The sequence below is a fragment of the Lepidochelys olivacea genome (genome assembly GCF_965140295.1).
Source record: "Lepidochelys olivacea isolate rLepOli2 genome assembly, chromosome: 5".
Taxonomy (NCBI): Eukaryota; Metazoa; Chordata; order Testudines; family Cheloniidae; genus Lepidochelys; species Lepidochelys olivacea.
The window spans coordinates 113,625,345-113,642,812 of NC_140415.1; the positions used below are offsets into that span (position 1 = coordinate 113,625,345).

At 44.3% G+C, this 17,468-nt stretch overlaps 1 protein-coding gene across 4 annotated transcripts in view; it reads left to right on the top strand.

Annotated features, from left to right (window-relative positions):
• The window catches only part of FOCAD (focadhesin), a 199,783-nt gene that overhangs the window by 43,395 nt on the left and 138,920 nt on the right, over positions 1 to 17,468 (top strand). For 3 of the 4 annotated variants that reach the window (XM_084627726.1, XM_084627727.1, XM_084627729.1), the window contains 4 exons: positions 2,324 to 2,528; positions 10,944 to 11,150; positions 12,506 to 12,593; positions 13,327 to 13,535. In XM_084627726.1, coding sequence (XP_084483852.1) covers positions 2,324 to 2,528; positions 10,944 to 11,150; positions 12,506 to 12,593; positions 13,327 to 13,535 — 709 coding nt within the window. The remainder of the gene's footprint in view (positions 1 to 2,323; positions 2,529 to 10,943; positions 11,151 to 12,505; positions 12,594 to 13,326; positions 13,536 to 17,468) is intronic. The other variant, XM_084627728.1, reaches the window with a different exon arrangement.

The window sequence follows — 17,468 nt, forward strand, 5'->3', positions numbered from 1 at the left end:
TCTTGAGAAATGAGTTTAAAGCACTATCAAGTATTATACCAGCCACTGCGCTACTGATCATTAGTTTTACAGAACATATTTCCCTATATTTTTAAAAATGTCTTTTCTCTGTTGTTTTGTGAAAGACTCACAAACAGGGGAACTGACTGTAGTAATACAGTGAAATTAACTACATATATAGTGCTCTGTTTCATAAAGTAGACAACTGGGGTAAGAGAAATATTTTTCAATATAAATATTTTTCTCTTTATTCTCTTTATGAATTTAGGTGTTACTTGTAATGATAGAAGTTAAGGAATCTTCAAACAGAAGTTTGAGTTTTAAGTTGATGTCAAATTAAAAAAGGTAGATTCATTTTAAAACAAAATATTAGAAAGACAGATCCTCCAGTCACTTTACAATTCTGGAATTCACTATTCATAAAGAATTCTGTCATAAGTGGATGTGATATAATCTGTTGTTGAATGGGCAGCAGAAAAAGTGTGAAACCTTGACCTTATTGAAGTCTATGGCAAAACTCCCATTGACTTCAGTGGGACCAGGATTTCACTCTTAAGGTATAAGGCCTGTCTTTTTCCTTAAGCGTGATCCTGCATACACTTACTGAAGTCAGCAGGACTAGTCACATACATAAAGTTGAGTAGATGAATAAGAGTTTGCAGAATCAGGGTCTTAGTGTTTTGTTTTAGTTGTTTTTCCCCCCCCCTCTCAGGGGATGACCTGATGGTGATGTGGGTGTGACTGGAGGAGATAGTATGGCTGTTTGGGAATTGTTATTGATCTATTAAAATGTTAATGACCGTTGTTATTCAAGGAGCTCAGAAAACAGGGAGGCATTGTGAAAATTTGACATTACGTTTTTCTGTTTTTCATGGGAAAGTTTTTATTTGAAATTTTCTGAACTACTGTAATAACACCTAGAGCTGGAGCTAGAGATTTATAATGAGTTAAAATAAAAAAATTTGTTTCTTGCAGATAACTACAGAAGATTTTAAAATGTATTTCATTTTTGGTCTAATCCCACAATCTTTACTGAGGCAAAACTCTCACTGAAGTCAATGAGTAATGCCTGAGTAATGAATGTGTTCTGTCACGAATACATGCATTCTCCAGTACTGAAATCATAATAGAGTATTTTAAAATGTATGCAGAAGGGGAAAGCCACAGATAGCTTTTCATAACCTCTCAGGGAGTTGAGTCCTGATTCAAATTACTTGGAAGTCAGTGGAGAAATTCTGATTAACTTCAGTAGGGTTTAGATTGAATGCATAATTATTATGGCCCTGATCCTCCCACTGAAATCAATGATAAAATTTGCAGCGACATTGGAGGGTGCCAGAAAAACTTTATTTTATATGGTATTTAGTATATATTTAGGTGTATAGTAGGTATTTTGTGTGATGAATGGGAATATGAAGCGACAACTGGTTAATTTTTTTTTTGAAAATAGCTGCATTCTTTGGAAGAACCCACTTATCCTGTTGTTCTTCCTGCCACTTTTTATCCAAAGGCTTTTATAGCATAAAATCCTAGATCTAGAATATAGTGATCCAGATGTATTACTGATTTTTTTAAGACATGAATGGGAGAAGATGAAAGGTTTCTGGAGGTACTTAATTATTTAACAATATCTGGGCATTGTAACCAGTATTGTGATTCCCAGTTTTGAGACCATGAGTCATAAATGGATCAACAATTGGATATTTTTTTAAAATGTGTAGTTGTGAGTTTCTAGCAAAGTGAATCCAATAAAACAGTACAGTGATACACTCTTTGCCCGGCAGCAACCCTTGTTGAAGCAGTACTTTGTTTTGATCACTGTTGGTGTGGTAACTTTCAAACAATAAGTTATTTTGTGTTTGATTTATAGTGATGGACAGTCAGATTTTATAATTGTATTTCTGAACAACATTATCCAGATACCACATAATTTGGTACAACAATATCTATGATGACATTTAGCACAGAAAACAGCTTTCTAAATTGTTGAGGAAAAAAATCAAATATAAAATGCCATTGCAATATCTAAGAGTATAAAGTGAGGTGTTATTCATGCAGCAGTACAGAGTAAGTATATTGGCAATGCACTTTAATTGCACCTTTACTATACAAGAGCTCATTATATTGTTCTGTGCCAGTAAATCAAATTGTTACTGCTTATTGTGAGATTTAGCAATGACTGTCATGGTGTCTTCTCATAATTAGTATACATCCTGCACAATGTTGATACCTATAGAGGCTGTGAATGTTATGTTGTTTGGGTTTCACTGTTCGCTGACTTTTACTAGTAAGTGGTCTCAGAAAACTTATTTTTGAAATGCAGGGCACAGAGTTCATGCGTCTGTATAATGACCCCATTTTTAAGATACCTGTATTGTGAACCGTCCCAATTGGGGGAGAATGCGGAACTGCGAATGGGTCTACTTAAAATCTTACTTCAGCCACATGGTCCTGAGAACAAAGAGGCACCTTCTACACTAGAACACCTTATTCTTCAGCTGCTTTGTGACTTGATTCCACATTTTCAGGTAAAAGTTAATTTAGTGCTTGGCGCTGCCTTCTGCAAATAAACTTAGTTAAAGCAGCTTTGTTATTGTATTACTCTTTTGTATGTTCACATGCAGTGCTGCATTCCAACTCCCACAAACTAGATTTGATCAGCAGCTTGGAAATCCAGAACTGATATGTCTGGTTTTCTTGGGGAAGGTAATATAATTTTTTTAAGAGATCAAATCTGACCATGCAAGGTCTAACTGGAAACAAGCGTTGTGTGTGATAGTAACTAATGATGCTGATGGCCTTATATACAGTTTAAGCTGGGAGAGCAGCATGTGAGAGACAGAATGTTATTGTCCCGAACCAATCACAATCTGCTGTTCTTCTTCGAGTGTTTGCTCATGTCGATTCCATCTAGGTGTGCATGTGTCCACGTGCACGTCCGTCAGAGATATTTGCCTTAGCGGTACCCGTAGGGCTGGCTGTCGCATCCTCTGGAGTGCCACGCTCATTAGGCGGTATATCAGGCACCACCGGCCCTGTGTCCTCTCAGTTCCTTCTTACTGCCCGTGGTGGTCGGTCGGAGCGCCTTTATTGCTTAGCAAGCGCTAGCAGTTTCTACCATTCTGAACTTCACGCCTTAGAGCCATTGTACATAGTTTGCATTTGATAGTTAAGTGTTAGTTAGCAGTTAGGGTCCAAGTGGGACTTTGCCCCAGGCAGAGCATGCCCTGGTCTCCCAGGTTTAAGCCCTGCTCAGACTGCAGCAGGCCTATGCCTGCGAGTGACCCCAATGGCAGCTGCCTTAAGTTCTTCGGGGAGTCAAGTGTTAAGGAGTGGTGCTGGATCTGCAAAAACTTTCAGCCCTGCACCCAAAAGGAGCAGGATGTCGGTCTCAGGGCTATCCTAATGGAGTCCGCCCTCTGCCCGGCTTCTAAGCCATCCAGACAAGTTGCACCGAGTGCCTCAGCCTCCATGCACAGTGCTTCACTGGCACCAAGCTCCTCCTGGCATTGTTCGTTGTGGCTGAAGAAGAAGCCAAGAAGTGCTCCCTGGCACTGAACAAGAAGGCCCTGGGGTCATTTGGCAAGGGACCTGGGCCTGCCAGTCAGGCTACTCCGGGGCCACGTGATCATGCCTCCCCAGCTGGGGCTCCGAGCCCTCTTAAAGATCCGCCACCGACTCCTGGGAGCAGTATGGGACCCACACTCCTGCCTGCATCTTCATCGTCCCAGGCTCCCCAGGCACAGAGAGAGCACAGGTCTCCACCTGCTCCGATGAAGACCCCGGTGCTGCAGAACCCGGCTAAGGTTTCCCACGAGGGCAAGCCCCCCCTTAAAACCCCTCAGGAGCAGGAGAACAATGCTCGTTGCCGGACAGAAGATGTTCTCCGCTGTGTCTGGAATCCAGGGGCAGATCCCAGTCGCATTGTTGATTGCCCAGGCAAACTTCCAGATCCCCTCGGCGCTACTCACCGGCACGGGGTTGATGCTCCCCTTACTATTCCTGGCACTGCTCACTCTCTTGATGATCATCCTCTAGGCATCAGGCCCGATCACCAACACAGTGGGAAAGTTCCCCGTCCTGGTACTGGTCTCTGCAGCACGGGTCTCCCCAGCACCGGAACCGCTCTCCACGGTACAGTTATTGTTCAGTTACACCTGTGCAATGGTCGTTGGTAGCCACGACCCACAGTAAACAAACACAGGCATTGTCGGATCCTCCCTGGTCTTCAGAAGGTGGTTCCTCTGGTACGGAGGGCCAGTTCAGCCCATCGTCAAGGTCTCATCGGTGTGATTGGGCACTGGAGCCCACTCCCTTGTCTCCGGCACCAGAATGGCAACACGGCCAGTGGCCTTATTGAAGCGCATGAGGCATACTGGTTGTGACGATGCCTCCTTTGCAGCACTCCTTGGTGGCTGTGGTGGAGCATTGGTTGGTGGCCCCACTGGCACTGGGCCCGGTACTGAAAGCCGGGGTGGAGGAACCTGTGCCCACCCCAAAGCCACCTTCTATGACGGTGGTTGAGACCTCAGCACTCCCACCGGCAGTCCAGTCTTCCTTGTCATCCCCAGACAAGGCAGTCTTGGGACCTTCCAGAGCTAGCCCGCTGGATGACTTTAGGGAACATCAAGCCCTTCTCTGGCATATGGCCGAGAACTTGGGGCTCGAGGTATAGGAAATGGCAGAGCAGGAGGACGCTCTCTTCAACGTCCTCTCGGCCTTCACGCCTGCCAGGGTTGCCTTGCCTGTACATGATCCTCGAGATAGCCACGGCCTTGTGGCAGACTCCGCCCTCTTCATTCCGCTCACCTCAAAACGGGCTGAGAAAAAGTGCTTTGTGCAGGCCAAAGGTTTTGAATACCTTTATACCCACCCACCCTGAGGTTCTCTGGTTGTATCTGCCACCAATGAAAAAGACAAACAGGTCCCCACCTCCTCGACTCCCAAAAACAAAGAGGCTAAGAAACTATTTATTTATTCAACCGCCAGCCTGCAATTTTGGGTGGCGAACCATCAGGCCCTGCTGGGCTGGTACAGTTTTAATCTCTAGGACGGCTGCAGAAAGTCCCAGGAATCCGTCCCTCTGAGACTGGCCCAAGAGTTTGGCACTGTGGTGGAGGAGGGTACTGCGGCAGCCAGATGTTCTCTGCAAATGGCATAGGATGCGTCAGACTCGGCAGCAAGGGTGGTCACATCGGCGGTGGTCATGCGAAGCAGCTCCTGGCTCCAGACAGCAAGCCTCTCCGAGGAGATGCAGGCCTCGATCCAGGACCTCCCCTTTGATGGAGTTGGTCTGTTCTCGGATCTGACGGATGCCAGGCTGCATGGGTTGAAGGACACGAGGGCTACCCTTCGCTCGTTGGGCATGCACACGCCACAATCAGCCAGAAAGCCCTTCCGACCACTGCCACTGCCAAGACCCTGCCAGCCTCGTCCGGGATCTATGAGAAGAGATGCTAATTTTGGTCATCATCACCCTTCTTCCTTATGTTTACCAGCCCAGCCTGGGGCCGCCAAGCACCCAGGGGGCCAGAAGCGATGCCCCGCTCAGTTGACCGGATCCTACCCACCTTTTCCTCAGCCGCCTCTCTCCCTACCGCTTGGCCTGGTTGCGGGTTATGTCGGACCGCTGGGTCCTGGACCTAGTGACTTGGAATTATACCCTGCAGTTCTTGGGCACCCCTTCTTCCTGCCCCCACACCTTCATTCCCTCATTTCCCTATCCCTCTTCAGGGACCCTTCTCAAGAGCAATCGTTCAAGAGGTCAAGAAGCTCCTGGGCTTGGGGGCTGTGGAGGATGTTCCTTGGGACATGGAAGAAAAAGGATTCTACTCCCGCTACTTCCTAATCCCGAAGGCCAAAGGGGGCCTCAGACCCATCCTGGACCTGTGTGGCCTCAACAAGTCTCTCAAGAAGTTGAAGTTCCTCATGGTCTCCCTGGCCTCCATCATTCCTTCCCTGGATCCGGGGGATTGGTACACCACTCTCAACTTAAAGGACACTTACTTTCATGTCTCCATACTGCCGGGCCACATGCGTTTCCTGTGTTTCATAGTGGCTGGGCATCACTTCCAATTCACGGCGCTACCCTTTGGCCTGTCCTCGGCCACCAGGGTCTTCACAAAATGTATGGCACTGGTCGCGGCTTACCTGAGATGTCGGAGGGTCCCGATCTTCCCATATCTCGATGACTGGCTTAAAAAGGGCAGGTCTCGGGAGCAGGTGCAACATAGACTCAATCTGGTGCGGTCCATCTGTCCAACGAGCTGGACATGTTAACACCAGTCCAATGTATAGAGTTTATCGGAGCATTTCTCAACTCCATGCGAGGTGGGGCCTTCCTTCCAAAAGTGCGCTTCCAGGCCATGTCAGACTTGATTGCTCACATAAAGAGCCATCCGCTCACCACAACCCATGCGTGCCTTTGACTAATGGACCATATGGCCACGTGCACGTACGCGATCATCCATGCCTGACTTCATCTACGGCCTCTGCAGGCGTGGCTTGTCCTGGTCTATATCCCCACCAGGCACGCCCTAGCCCGAGTGGTCATGGTGCTGAGCTACATCCTCTTGGACTGGTGGCTGGATCCCGAGTCAGTGCTCCAGGGGGTTCCCTTTGTGACCCCATCTCCGTCACTTACCCTGGTCTCAGATGTGTCGGACCTGGGCTGGGGAGCCCATCTGGGCGAGCTCAACACCCAGGTTCACCGGCTACCCAGTGATCTGGCTCTTCATATGAACGTCATGGAGCTCAGAGCAGATTTCCTGGCCTACCAGGCGTTCTTGCCCCACTTGGCAGGAAGGTTCAAGTCCTGAGGGACAGTACAGCCGTGATGTATTACATCAACAGGCAGGGTGATGCTAGGTTTTTGGTCGTTTGTCAGGAGACGCTCAGCCTCTGGGACTTTTGTGTGTAGCATGCCATTTATCTGGTGGCCGCCCACCTGCCTAGAACTAGGAACTTCCTGGCAGATCACCTCAGCAGGTCCTTCTTGTATCACCACGAATGGTCGCTTCCTCCGGCGGTGGTCTGCTTGATCTTTCGCAGGTGGGGGACTCCCAGGGTGGACCTATTTACGTCCAGGCATAACAGAAAGTGTCACCTGTTCTGTTGTCTGTGGGGCAGGGACAAGGGTTCCCTGTTGGATGCCTTCCTGATTCTGTGGTCGGGAGCGCTGATGTACGCCTTCTCGCCCGTACCATTGATCCACAAGGTATTGCTGAAGGTGAAACAAGACAGAACGTCTGTTATCCTCATAGCCCCAGCGTGGCCTTGTCAACACTGGTTCGCCATGCTGCTGAGTCTCTCAGCAGCCACCCCATTGCAGCTACCTCTTTGGCCAGATCTGCTGTCCCACAACCATGGCAACCTGCTGCACCTGAACTTGGCACCGTTGCACTTGACGGCTTGGCTGCTGCATGGCTAAGTATGAATGAACAGGAGTGTTCCACTGGTGTCCAACAGGTTTTGCTGGGCAGCAGAAAACCATCCACCATGGCTACCTATGTGGCAAAGTGGAAGCGGTTCACATGTTGGGCCTCGGACCGACACATTCGTGTGGAAGAGGCCCAGCTGCAGGACATCTGGGACTATTTATTGCACCTTAAGCTTCAGGGTCTGTCACCATCTTTGATCAAGGTACACCTAGAGACCATTACGGCATTCCACCCTTGGTTTCAAGGCCACTTGGTCTTCTCCCATCCCATGATAGCGCACTTCTTAAAAGGTCTAGCGTGCCTTTACCCGCATGTCCAGGACCTGGTCCTCTCTTGGGACCTGAATCTTGTGCTGTCGAGGCTCACGGGTCCTCCCTTGGAACCCTTCCAGCCACCAGTCCAAGAGGATGTAGCTTCCTGCTGCCTTTCTCCTGGAAGGTCTCCTTCTTGGTCGCTATAACTTCAACCTGTGGAGTGTCCGAGATCAGGACGCTAATGTTGGAACCACCCAATATGGTCTTCAATAAGGACAAGTATAGCTGCATCTGCACCCTACCTTTCTGCCCAAGGTCATCTCCCAGTTCCACACTGGTCAAGACATTTACTTACCAGTCCTTTATCCAAAGCCTGCTGTCACTGACAGGATGAAAGGTTGCCCAGTGTCAGCCCAGAGAATCTCATCTTGGATCACGGCCTATATCTGCTTTTGCTATGAGCTGGCAAAGGTGTCCCCACCGGCGATCGTGACAGCTCATTCAACTAGGATGCAGGCATTATCATCAGCCTTCCTGGCGCAGGTGCTGATCCAAGAGATCTGTCGGGCCACGACCTGGTCGTCCGTCTACACTTTCGCGTCTCACTATGCAGTGACTCAGCAGGGTCAAGATGATGCTGGCTTTGGCAGAGCAGTGCTGCAAGCTGCAAGACTGTGAACTCCGAGCCCACCTCCATTGATTCTGCTTGTGAGTCACCTAGAATGGAATCGACATGAGCAAGTATTCGAAGAAGAAAAAATGGTTACCTACCTTTCGTAACTGTTATTCTTCGAGATGTGTTGCTCATGATCATTCCATTTCCCGCCCTCCTGCCCCTCCGTAGGAGTTGTCAGCAAGAAGGAACAGAGAGGGTGTAGGGCTGGCGGTGCTTGATATTCCGAGGCATGAGTGCAGTACTCCACGGGGCGCCACAGCCGGCCCTACTGGTACCGCTAAGGCAGAAATCTCAGACGGCTGCACACGTGGGCACACATATATCTAGAGTGTAATGAACATGAGCAAAACATCTTGAAGAATAACAGTTATGAAAGGTAGGTAACCGTTTTTTACAGCCAGTTCTTAACATCACAAACTGTCTTGAGAAAACTCGTAACACTTGAAATTGGATGGGTTGGTTTTAAAGTGTGAAATGGGGTATACAAAGTTCTTGTGTTTTAATAAGAACACAAATTCTCCCCTTACGTGAATAAGTGTGACATTCTCTGAAGCCAGTGGGACTGTGTACTGGAAGGCACAACTGTACTCTGTGTAGGCTGGGATTGTCAGAGGGGCCTACCTCTCACTGAAATTCAGTGCAAAGTAGGGTGCCTAATTGTCTTGGGCCTCTTTCAAAATCTCAGCCATAGCTCATTGAGGAGAAGAGGGGAAGAATGGTCCAGTGTTTAGGTTGCAAGCCTGAGACTCAGGCGATGCGGGAGGGACTTCCCTGCTTCATCACAGACTTCCTGGGAGAGCTTTGGCAACTCCCTTAGGTCTGGTCTGTGCTTCATGGTTAGGTCAACGTAAGCTGCCTTGCATCGACCTAGCTGTGGAAGTGTTTTCTTGTAAATTTGGATCCCACCCATGTAAGTGCCTCTCTGTGCCTACGTAGTAACACCCCCTCCCCGAGTGGTGTAGAGTCACTGTCAATATAATTGGATTGACACTGTGTCAGTGTAGACACTGCATTGTTTATGTTGACTGTTACCGGTTTTCAGGAGCCATCCCATAATCCCCAGACTGACAATACAATTGATACAAGTGCTCCTCGTGAGGACACGCACCACTAACACAAGGAGCCAAGTGGGTACACACAATAATTTAATAACTGTGGTGACTGTATGATGACATAAATAATTTTGTAGTGTAGACATGGCCGTAGCCTCTTTCTGCCTTAGTTTCCTGTCTGCAAAATGGGAATATTAGGTGTAGTGAAGATAAACACATTAAAGATTGTAGGATGGTAATAGACTTCAAAAGGGACACAGAAAACTTCTCAGAAAAATAGTTATGAACCTGCTTTATTCCCCCAAAACCAAAACACACAACTATAGGAGTAAACTCTGTTTTGCTAGAAATCACTTATATTTTCTTAAATGTATACTAAGCTTAACATTCTTTTCACTGTCCCCTTGTCCACAGTGTGTCTTTCACTGCAGCTAGGAAAATCTTTGGCCCAAGAACTCATAAGCTTGTTTTCATAACCTGTCCTTTCTTCCTTCTACGATCCCCAAGCCCTTTTTATCCTTTCTTTATCTAGCCCCTCGTTTAGTCCTGCTACTGTGTATTGCATAAATGCTGAAAGCTTAGTAATCATTTTGTTGTCTTATGGTGGCAACCACTGGTGAAGGGTTCAGCTGGTCACCTGCAGACTTTCCTTTTGATGAATTCAGCAGACACAAGGCTCCTGATTAGAGCAGATGGTTCATTGTTCTTAATCCTTTGCAATAAATGCCAATGTGGGTGAGATCAAAACCTTATTCATAACAGCAGCTCCAGAATTTTGATTAGAACAGCTGGGTTTGGTTGGAATTGGAATTTGCAAGAGCAGAACATCTTTCCTATCTAACACATTAACCTATTGAGAAACCCTGCCATTTGAATCCTCTTCTGCACTGCTTCCAAATATAGAATGACACTTTTGGTCAAGACACTAGAATACAATTTTTTTCTGTAGATAAACTTACTTGGTGCTTCAGGGGAATAAGATACTGACTTGCTACCTCTGGAGACTGAAGTTGGAATCAAGATTAGATAATAAGAAAAGTGATGGGGGGGGGGGAGAATCTCAATAATAAGAAAATTTCAGCATTAGAAAACCTCTGCACCACTTGTTCTATTTGGCAATCACTAACCCAGAGAAGCTCAGGAACTGAATTGCATGCAGTAGCAAATCAGGAATGAAGGACCCAAAACCAAGGATGTCTGCCTGTTGTCCCTCTTAAGGAAAAGGGCAGTGCTTGTTAATTCTTTAAGTTTCTGTCTGATTTTACTGCTGAGTTTCAAACTGCAGATAGGCTTGTCTGTTCCAAGGCTGATCCTGCCATCAGGCATAGAATGTTTGGGTTGGTAGTTTATCTCTGAATATGTTTTTTGCAAGGTTCTTAGAAAAGTTTGCAATGAAAAAGTTATACAACTCTTAGAGCCAGCTATAGAAATTGAAACTCTTTCACACATCATGTAAGGGAGAAGGAAAATAAATAAAAAAGTGTGTGTGTATGTGTTGTAAGCTATCTCTTTTTCTCGACAGATAAAGGACTTGCCACAAATAACGGAAGCATTGTTCTTTCTAGAAGAATTATTCTGCAGTCTGCTTCGGTACCCTGTTTTTTGGAAAGTCCAGTTATCCCAGCTTTGTCTGCAGATTCTGTGCTTCTGTGAGATTTGTCTGAATGTGACAGGGGAATGTTCATCTACAATTTGCTTAATAGAGCAAAATGTTGAGCTCTTGCAAGAGGTAAGACTGGGAGAAGATACAAAAAGCTACATTAAATGGAAAGATTGTTGCCATTTTAAAGGTGGTCTTTCAAAGTGGGTCTATATATGCAGTTATTTTTTTCTTGCTAAGAATCTTTGTTTAAAATGCTCATCTGTGCTGAAAAAGTCAATCGAAGGTTCTCATTATCCTCCCTGTGAGACCAACACAAAGTTAATAGAAAATTCATAAGCAAATAGCATGTCCTGTATTTGCAACAAGCACCATCTTCCAATATATTGAATTTTTACAAGTTAAGAAATCTGAAATGTTTTGATCAGGCTGTAATCCTCAATCAGGGTTTGCAGTTTCAAATCACTGGGACTTGTGCTCCTAAGTTGTATAGGTGTTTTTTAAATCTCAGCCTTCGGTGTCTAAATATAGCCTTAGGAGCCTAATGCATTTTTGAAAAGATTGGGCTATATGTCTAAAACAGTTCACAATAACTTTTAGCGTATTGGAAGTCTAAATAACTTTTCATTATTAATGTTGAAGTAGCTTTATTTTGAAGTGACAAAAGTTTTTTGCTACCTAGAGAAAATCGCTCCACCCTATTAGAAACATGATCTAGGAGCAGAGTTTGACCATTGTAGAGTTCAGATTGCCGCTGTCTGTGAATTTCACTGCTTCAGGCCCAGTATTTTCACAGAAATTTGTATATTATGGATAAAATTGCCAGCACAGGTTTTTAAAAAATGCAGATTACCCAGAAGATCCTACTGACACCAACAGAGGATGCTTAGCACTTTAGACATCCAGGTACTTATTTAGGTCCCTAGAATATGGTTTTAGGAGCCTAATTTTAGGCACCCATTTTTGAAGATTTCTAGGCCTATGTCGAGTACATAGACATTGAACTGTTTTATCTAAACTAATAAGGCTTTTACCATAGTGTTTGCTTATGGTAGATATATGAAGCCTGGGTTTAATTTTGTTGTTATTGTTTCTTCGCTGCAAAACTAAAAAGCCAGAAAATTTAAAATTATGAAGTCCCCATATCTCAACTACTATGTTTTAGTGCTGACTGGTTAGATTCAATGTAGACTGTTGTGTAGGGAGCTGGCCAGTATAGGTTAAACCAAATTATAGAGAAACTAATCAGAATCTTGTGGCTATTTAATAAAAGGCTTGAATTGTATTGGACCTCATGCTTCCAGTTGATTACCTTTATTGAAAGGTTGCTGCTTTTAAATTGCAAGGTTTGAACAGGTACACTGTGTTCAGTATATACTGTGTGCATAAAAAAGGCATGCAATATTGACATGTTTGTTTATTTCACACCCAATCTGGCTCAAAACTGAAGTCTTCAAACAACACTTTTTTTTCTGCCTCTTCAGGACTTTCCAGTTGAACAGGCCATAATTGGATTAGGTTTACTTCTGCTACAGTCTCCAGCGTGTCAGCAGAAACCTATCTTAAACCTAGGTAAAGTTCTACTTGGAATATCCAGTTTCCAAGATCATGGTTTCCTGTTTGTTTTGTTTCCTTAAATTTAAGACATTTTCTTTTTGTAGTCAGTCTTCTTTGAAGTTAGATGCAGTGATTGGAATGCTCATTGTATTAAGCTGTAATTTTTTGTTGTTAAAAAATAAAAGTTTGATCTGGTGGAGCCAAAGGCGAAAACAGATTTTTTTCTCCCCTCCTTTTTCCTGTCATGGATGTTAGCATCTGCTGGCTTGTTCTTCCTTTGTATTGGGGTTTAAATTTTTCTAGCCAGCAGCAGGATAGCCTTAGCACAGGGTTCAGGCCTCCTGAACCTGTTACTTCTGACAGTTCTTCTGATCTCACATTTGACAATCTTGAGGGCACAGCGTATAGCTTATTTGTTTGGCTGGGCTTTTGACTTATTGGTTTAGTAATAGAGAATAGACTTTTCCTGCTGATACATTAACAAGCAGGGGTTTCTGTTCTATTCCATTTCTGTGTTTATTAATGTAAGGTGCTCAGGTGGCTTGGTATAAAGGGCATGAAATGTAAATTTGGTGATGTGGTCCTTATCAGGAAAGTAGTTTGCACTGTGGCAGTATAATGTATATATATTGCAACTCTTTTGGGGACTGTTACTGTGCTTGACCAGAGTGTTTGCTAGAAAATATGTATGTCATACTGAAACGTATAACTCTCTTTTCCACCTAATTTTTTTCTCTTGCTCAAATAGCTTGCAAGCTCCTTTCCTGTACAGAAACTCAGAAAATTCCAGCCACAGCCATCATCTTGGTGATGCCTGTGTTGCAGATCTTATCTTCAACAGCAGTTGAGGACTGCATATCGGAGGAAGATTCTGACCCCACTAGGCAACAGCTGGCTATAAATCTTTTGGAAATGGTACAGCAGGAGGGCATAAAGGATAAAAAGAAATTGGTAAAGGTTTAATTGAGGCTTTTCCCTCCTTTTGGGGCAGATTGGGTTAGGGGGAATATAACAGTTTCTCTGCGTTGTTACATGCAGTAATTTACATTCGAGACTTCTAAAGGTGATGTGTGTGTTTGTGTTCTTTTTAAACTTGACATGGAAACTGTCAACACGTGTATTAAAGATGAGTAAAATGGGAAGTACTGGGAAGGCAGCAAAAACTAATTTTGCTCTTGGGCATCACTTCTACCTGTATGGTTGTTTGTTTGTTTTTACAGCCTTATATCAGCTCATACAGATGTAAAGGTATAAATACATCTTCATCCTGTGCTGTTAGCCAAATAGCAGCGCTCAATAGAACGCAAAACTTTTGCCTCCTTCAGACTCTTGCTTATGGTACTCTTATTCATCCCTTTCCTTGTAACAGTATAGTCTCATCAACCACTATTCTTTTCTTCTCTTTCCACTTTGTTGGGGAAGGGAGGGAGAACAAAGGCAAAGGGGGCATAAAAGTACCACCTATTATGGTGTCAACTGATCATCTTGGAATCTTTTTGTACGTACTTGTTGCTCCCCTCTTATTTACTGATACATGATCTTGAGCCTGAGAACTCTCCCTCCCTCCCACACAGAATCATAGAAATGTAGGTCTGGAAGGGACCTTGAGAAGTTATCAAGTTCAGCCTCCTGCACTGAGACAGGACCAAGTAAACCTAGATCGTCCCTGACAAGTATTTGTCCAGCCTGTTCTTAAAAACTTCCAGTGCTGAGGATTTCCACCATCTCCCTTGGAAACCTATTCCAGTGCTTAGCTACTCTTATAGCTAGAAAGTTTTTCCTGATATTTAACCTAAAGCTCCCTTCCTGTAGATTAAGCCTATTACTTCTTGTCCTACCTTCAGTGGACATGGAGGGCAACTGACCACCATCCTCTTTATAATAGCCCTTAACAGACCTGATTGCTGTTTTCAGGTTCACCCTCAGTATTCTTTTGTCAAGACTAAACATGCCTGTTTCTTTTAACCTTTCCTCATGAGTCAGGTTTTCAAAATCCTTTGTCATTATTGTTGCTCTCCTCTAGACTCCATCCATATGTTCATAGAATCATAGGGTTAGAAGGGACCACAAAGGTCATCAAGTCTAACCCCCTGCCAAGATGCAGGATTTGTTGTCTAAATCATCCGAGACAGATGACTATCCAGCCTTCTTTTGAAAATCTCCATCCAAATGTTCTGCGGATAGGTGAGAGCTGCCTGCCACATCCTTAGCACTGTAGAAGTTAGGCTCCATTTGCCTCTTTACAGCTGTTTTCAACTGTTTCTGGAGATTAGTCAGGTTGGTGGTGCATTTGAGACAGCAAAACGTACCATTTCTTCTGGTTTCTGCATCTAATATCCATTTATCCTAGAGGATAGCTCCCTAGATATTCCTAGGGGACATGTTTTAAGGACTTGTATCCCAGATTTTCTCCTCAAGGCTCCAGAAACCTTGTTACTGTACTGGCTGATGAGCTATGGAGATGTGTGATAACCTGTAGCTTTTAAAAACCATAAGAATGGCCCTACTGAGTCAGACCAATGGTCCATCTAGCCCAGTATCCTGTCTTCTGACAGTGGCCAGTGCCAGATGCTTCAAAGGAAATGAACAGAACAGGGCAATTATCAAGTAATCCATCCCCCCGCCCCCCCCAATCCCAGCCTCTGGTTTTCAGAGGCTTAGGAACATCCAGAGCATAGGGTTGCTAATGGCCATTGATAGGTCTATCGTCCATGAACTTGTCCCATTCTTTTTAGAACCCATGTATAGTTCTGACCTTCACAACATCCCCTGGTAACAGGTTCCACTGGTTGACTGTGTTGTGTGCAGAAGCACTACTTTCTTGTTTGTTTTAAAGTTGCTGCCTGTTAATTTCATTGGATCAACCCTGGTTCTTGTGTTATGTCAAGGGGTAAATAACACTTACTTTCTCCACACTATTCATGATTCTATAGTCCTCTATCATATTCCCCCCTAGTCATCTCTTTTGTAAGCTGAACAGTCCAGTCTTTTTAATCTCTCCTCATATGGAAGCTAATCATTTTTGTTGCCCTTCTCTGTACCTTTTCCATTTCTACTATATCTTTTTTGAGATGGGATGACCAGAACTGTGTGCAGTATTCAAGGTGTAGATGTACTATGGACTTAAATAGTGTCATGATGATATGATATTCCTTAACTTTAGGACCAGAAATGTAGATTTTTTTAGTGTTCCCACATGCTTGGTGAATTTGTGCACCAGGGTCAAATCTCTAACAGAATATAATCTTCAATGGACTTTCCACATGTGTACTTTTTCATGCTTTATGCTCTGTTCCTACAGGGAAAACCCTTATCAGTGTCATCTTCATCTCTTGCCTCAACTTCTCTAATTTGCTAGGTCTCTGAGCTTCTAATTTGTGTCCTCCAGCCCACCCAGAATGTTTGTGTGAATAGCATTTTCCCTTTCAGATCACATCCCATCCCCTCTTTGATCCTTAACTGGCAACCGTCACCTCTTGTATCAGTGAGGTTCCTAGTACAGGCCCTCAAGGCTTTACTTAACTCTGCTCGTGCCTGATATTCTGCTCTCCTTTCTTCCTGTGATTTAAAAAACGGACTGCCCTAATACTCAGAGATCCCAATAAGAATTAGAACTTCACTGTGGCAGATGCTGTATAAAAATAACAGTCCCTGCCTCCAGGGCTTGCAATCAGAGAATCCCCCTTTCCTCTGCCCAACTTTACCAGCTCCATTTATCTTTCTCTCGTGTGCCTCTTTGAGTCTTTTTCTGGGTTGTCCCCTCTGAACCAGAATCCTCTCTCCATTCATACTCCTATAAATTCTCTCTTTCAGTGAAGCCTCAGTAATGAGCCACTGCAGACACAATTTTTCAATCAATCAATACTAAACATAAAAAAAGATTCTTTGCCCACCTAGTATATTGTAACCAGTTTGTGGGCACTTACAGCTACTTGACTTCTGCTTTGCTGCTCACAAATCTTAGCAACATGGGGTTACAACTTGAATCCTCCTTCTCTGACAGCACAAGCCTTTACCACTTAAGACAGAAGAATCTTCATTAGTTATGTCCTTCACTACTATGACATACAACTGAACAGTTACTTCATTTAGTAAAAGGCACTGGCACATGTATGCTGTGTCTGTACTGTCTGTCTAAATGAGATTGTAAACCCTTGGGACAGGCATCCCATCATAGTCTTTGCACAGTGCAACATGGAACACATTGTCAGACCTCAATATACATTGTCAGAGCGCAGTAAACAAATACTGAGCTGCTGAATGTTAATGCTAGCCATGACTAAACTTTGCTGGCAAATTTTCTGTGAATAAACAGTGTTCTCCTGCACTCCCAAAAAATGTGGAGAGGAAAGGGACATGATTCTCTAGAGGGGAGGAGAATCATGGTAACATAAAGTGCTGTAAGGGCTTGTATTTTTCCAGCTCCACAGCATATAGTTATTATGAAGAAATTATTACCGCCACAGTTCATTGTTCATTTCAGAAATTGTTCCGGTTAAATGCTGAGACTCCCTCCCCTCTCTTCCCAAGAGAGCAATGTGTCAGAAAGGGAGTAAGTCATTGGGAGAGAATGTTATACGCCTGTCTAGGTTACTACTGTTCCTGCTGTTTAATGGTAAGGAAAACAAACATATCTCCAGAGAACGGTATCTGAATCACCGGATTCAGTAGAAAACATTCCTGAACTATGGTTTTGTTTTTTGTTTTTTCAAATATTTTGAAAAATGCAACAACAAAACTGATCGGCCTCTGCCAGTAAGGGGTATATTTTCTGTTAGGGCTGGCACAGTTCCAGTGGAAGTTGCCCAGCTAGATTTCTGTCCAGGGCAGTCCTCAGACTGGAATGGCAGTGATTATATATTTTTCCTTTCTAAACCACAAAGCACTTAG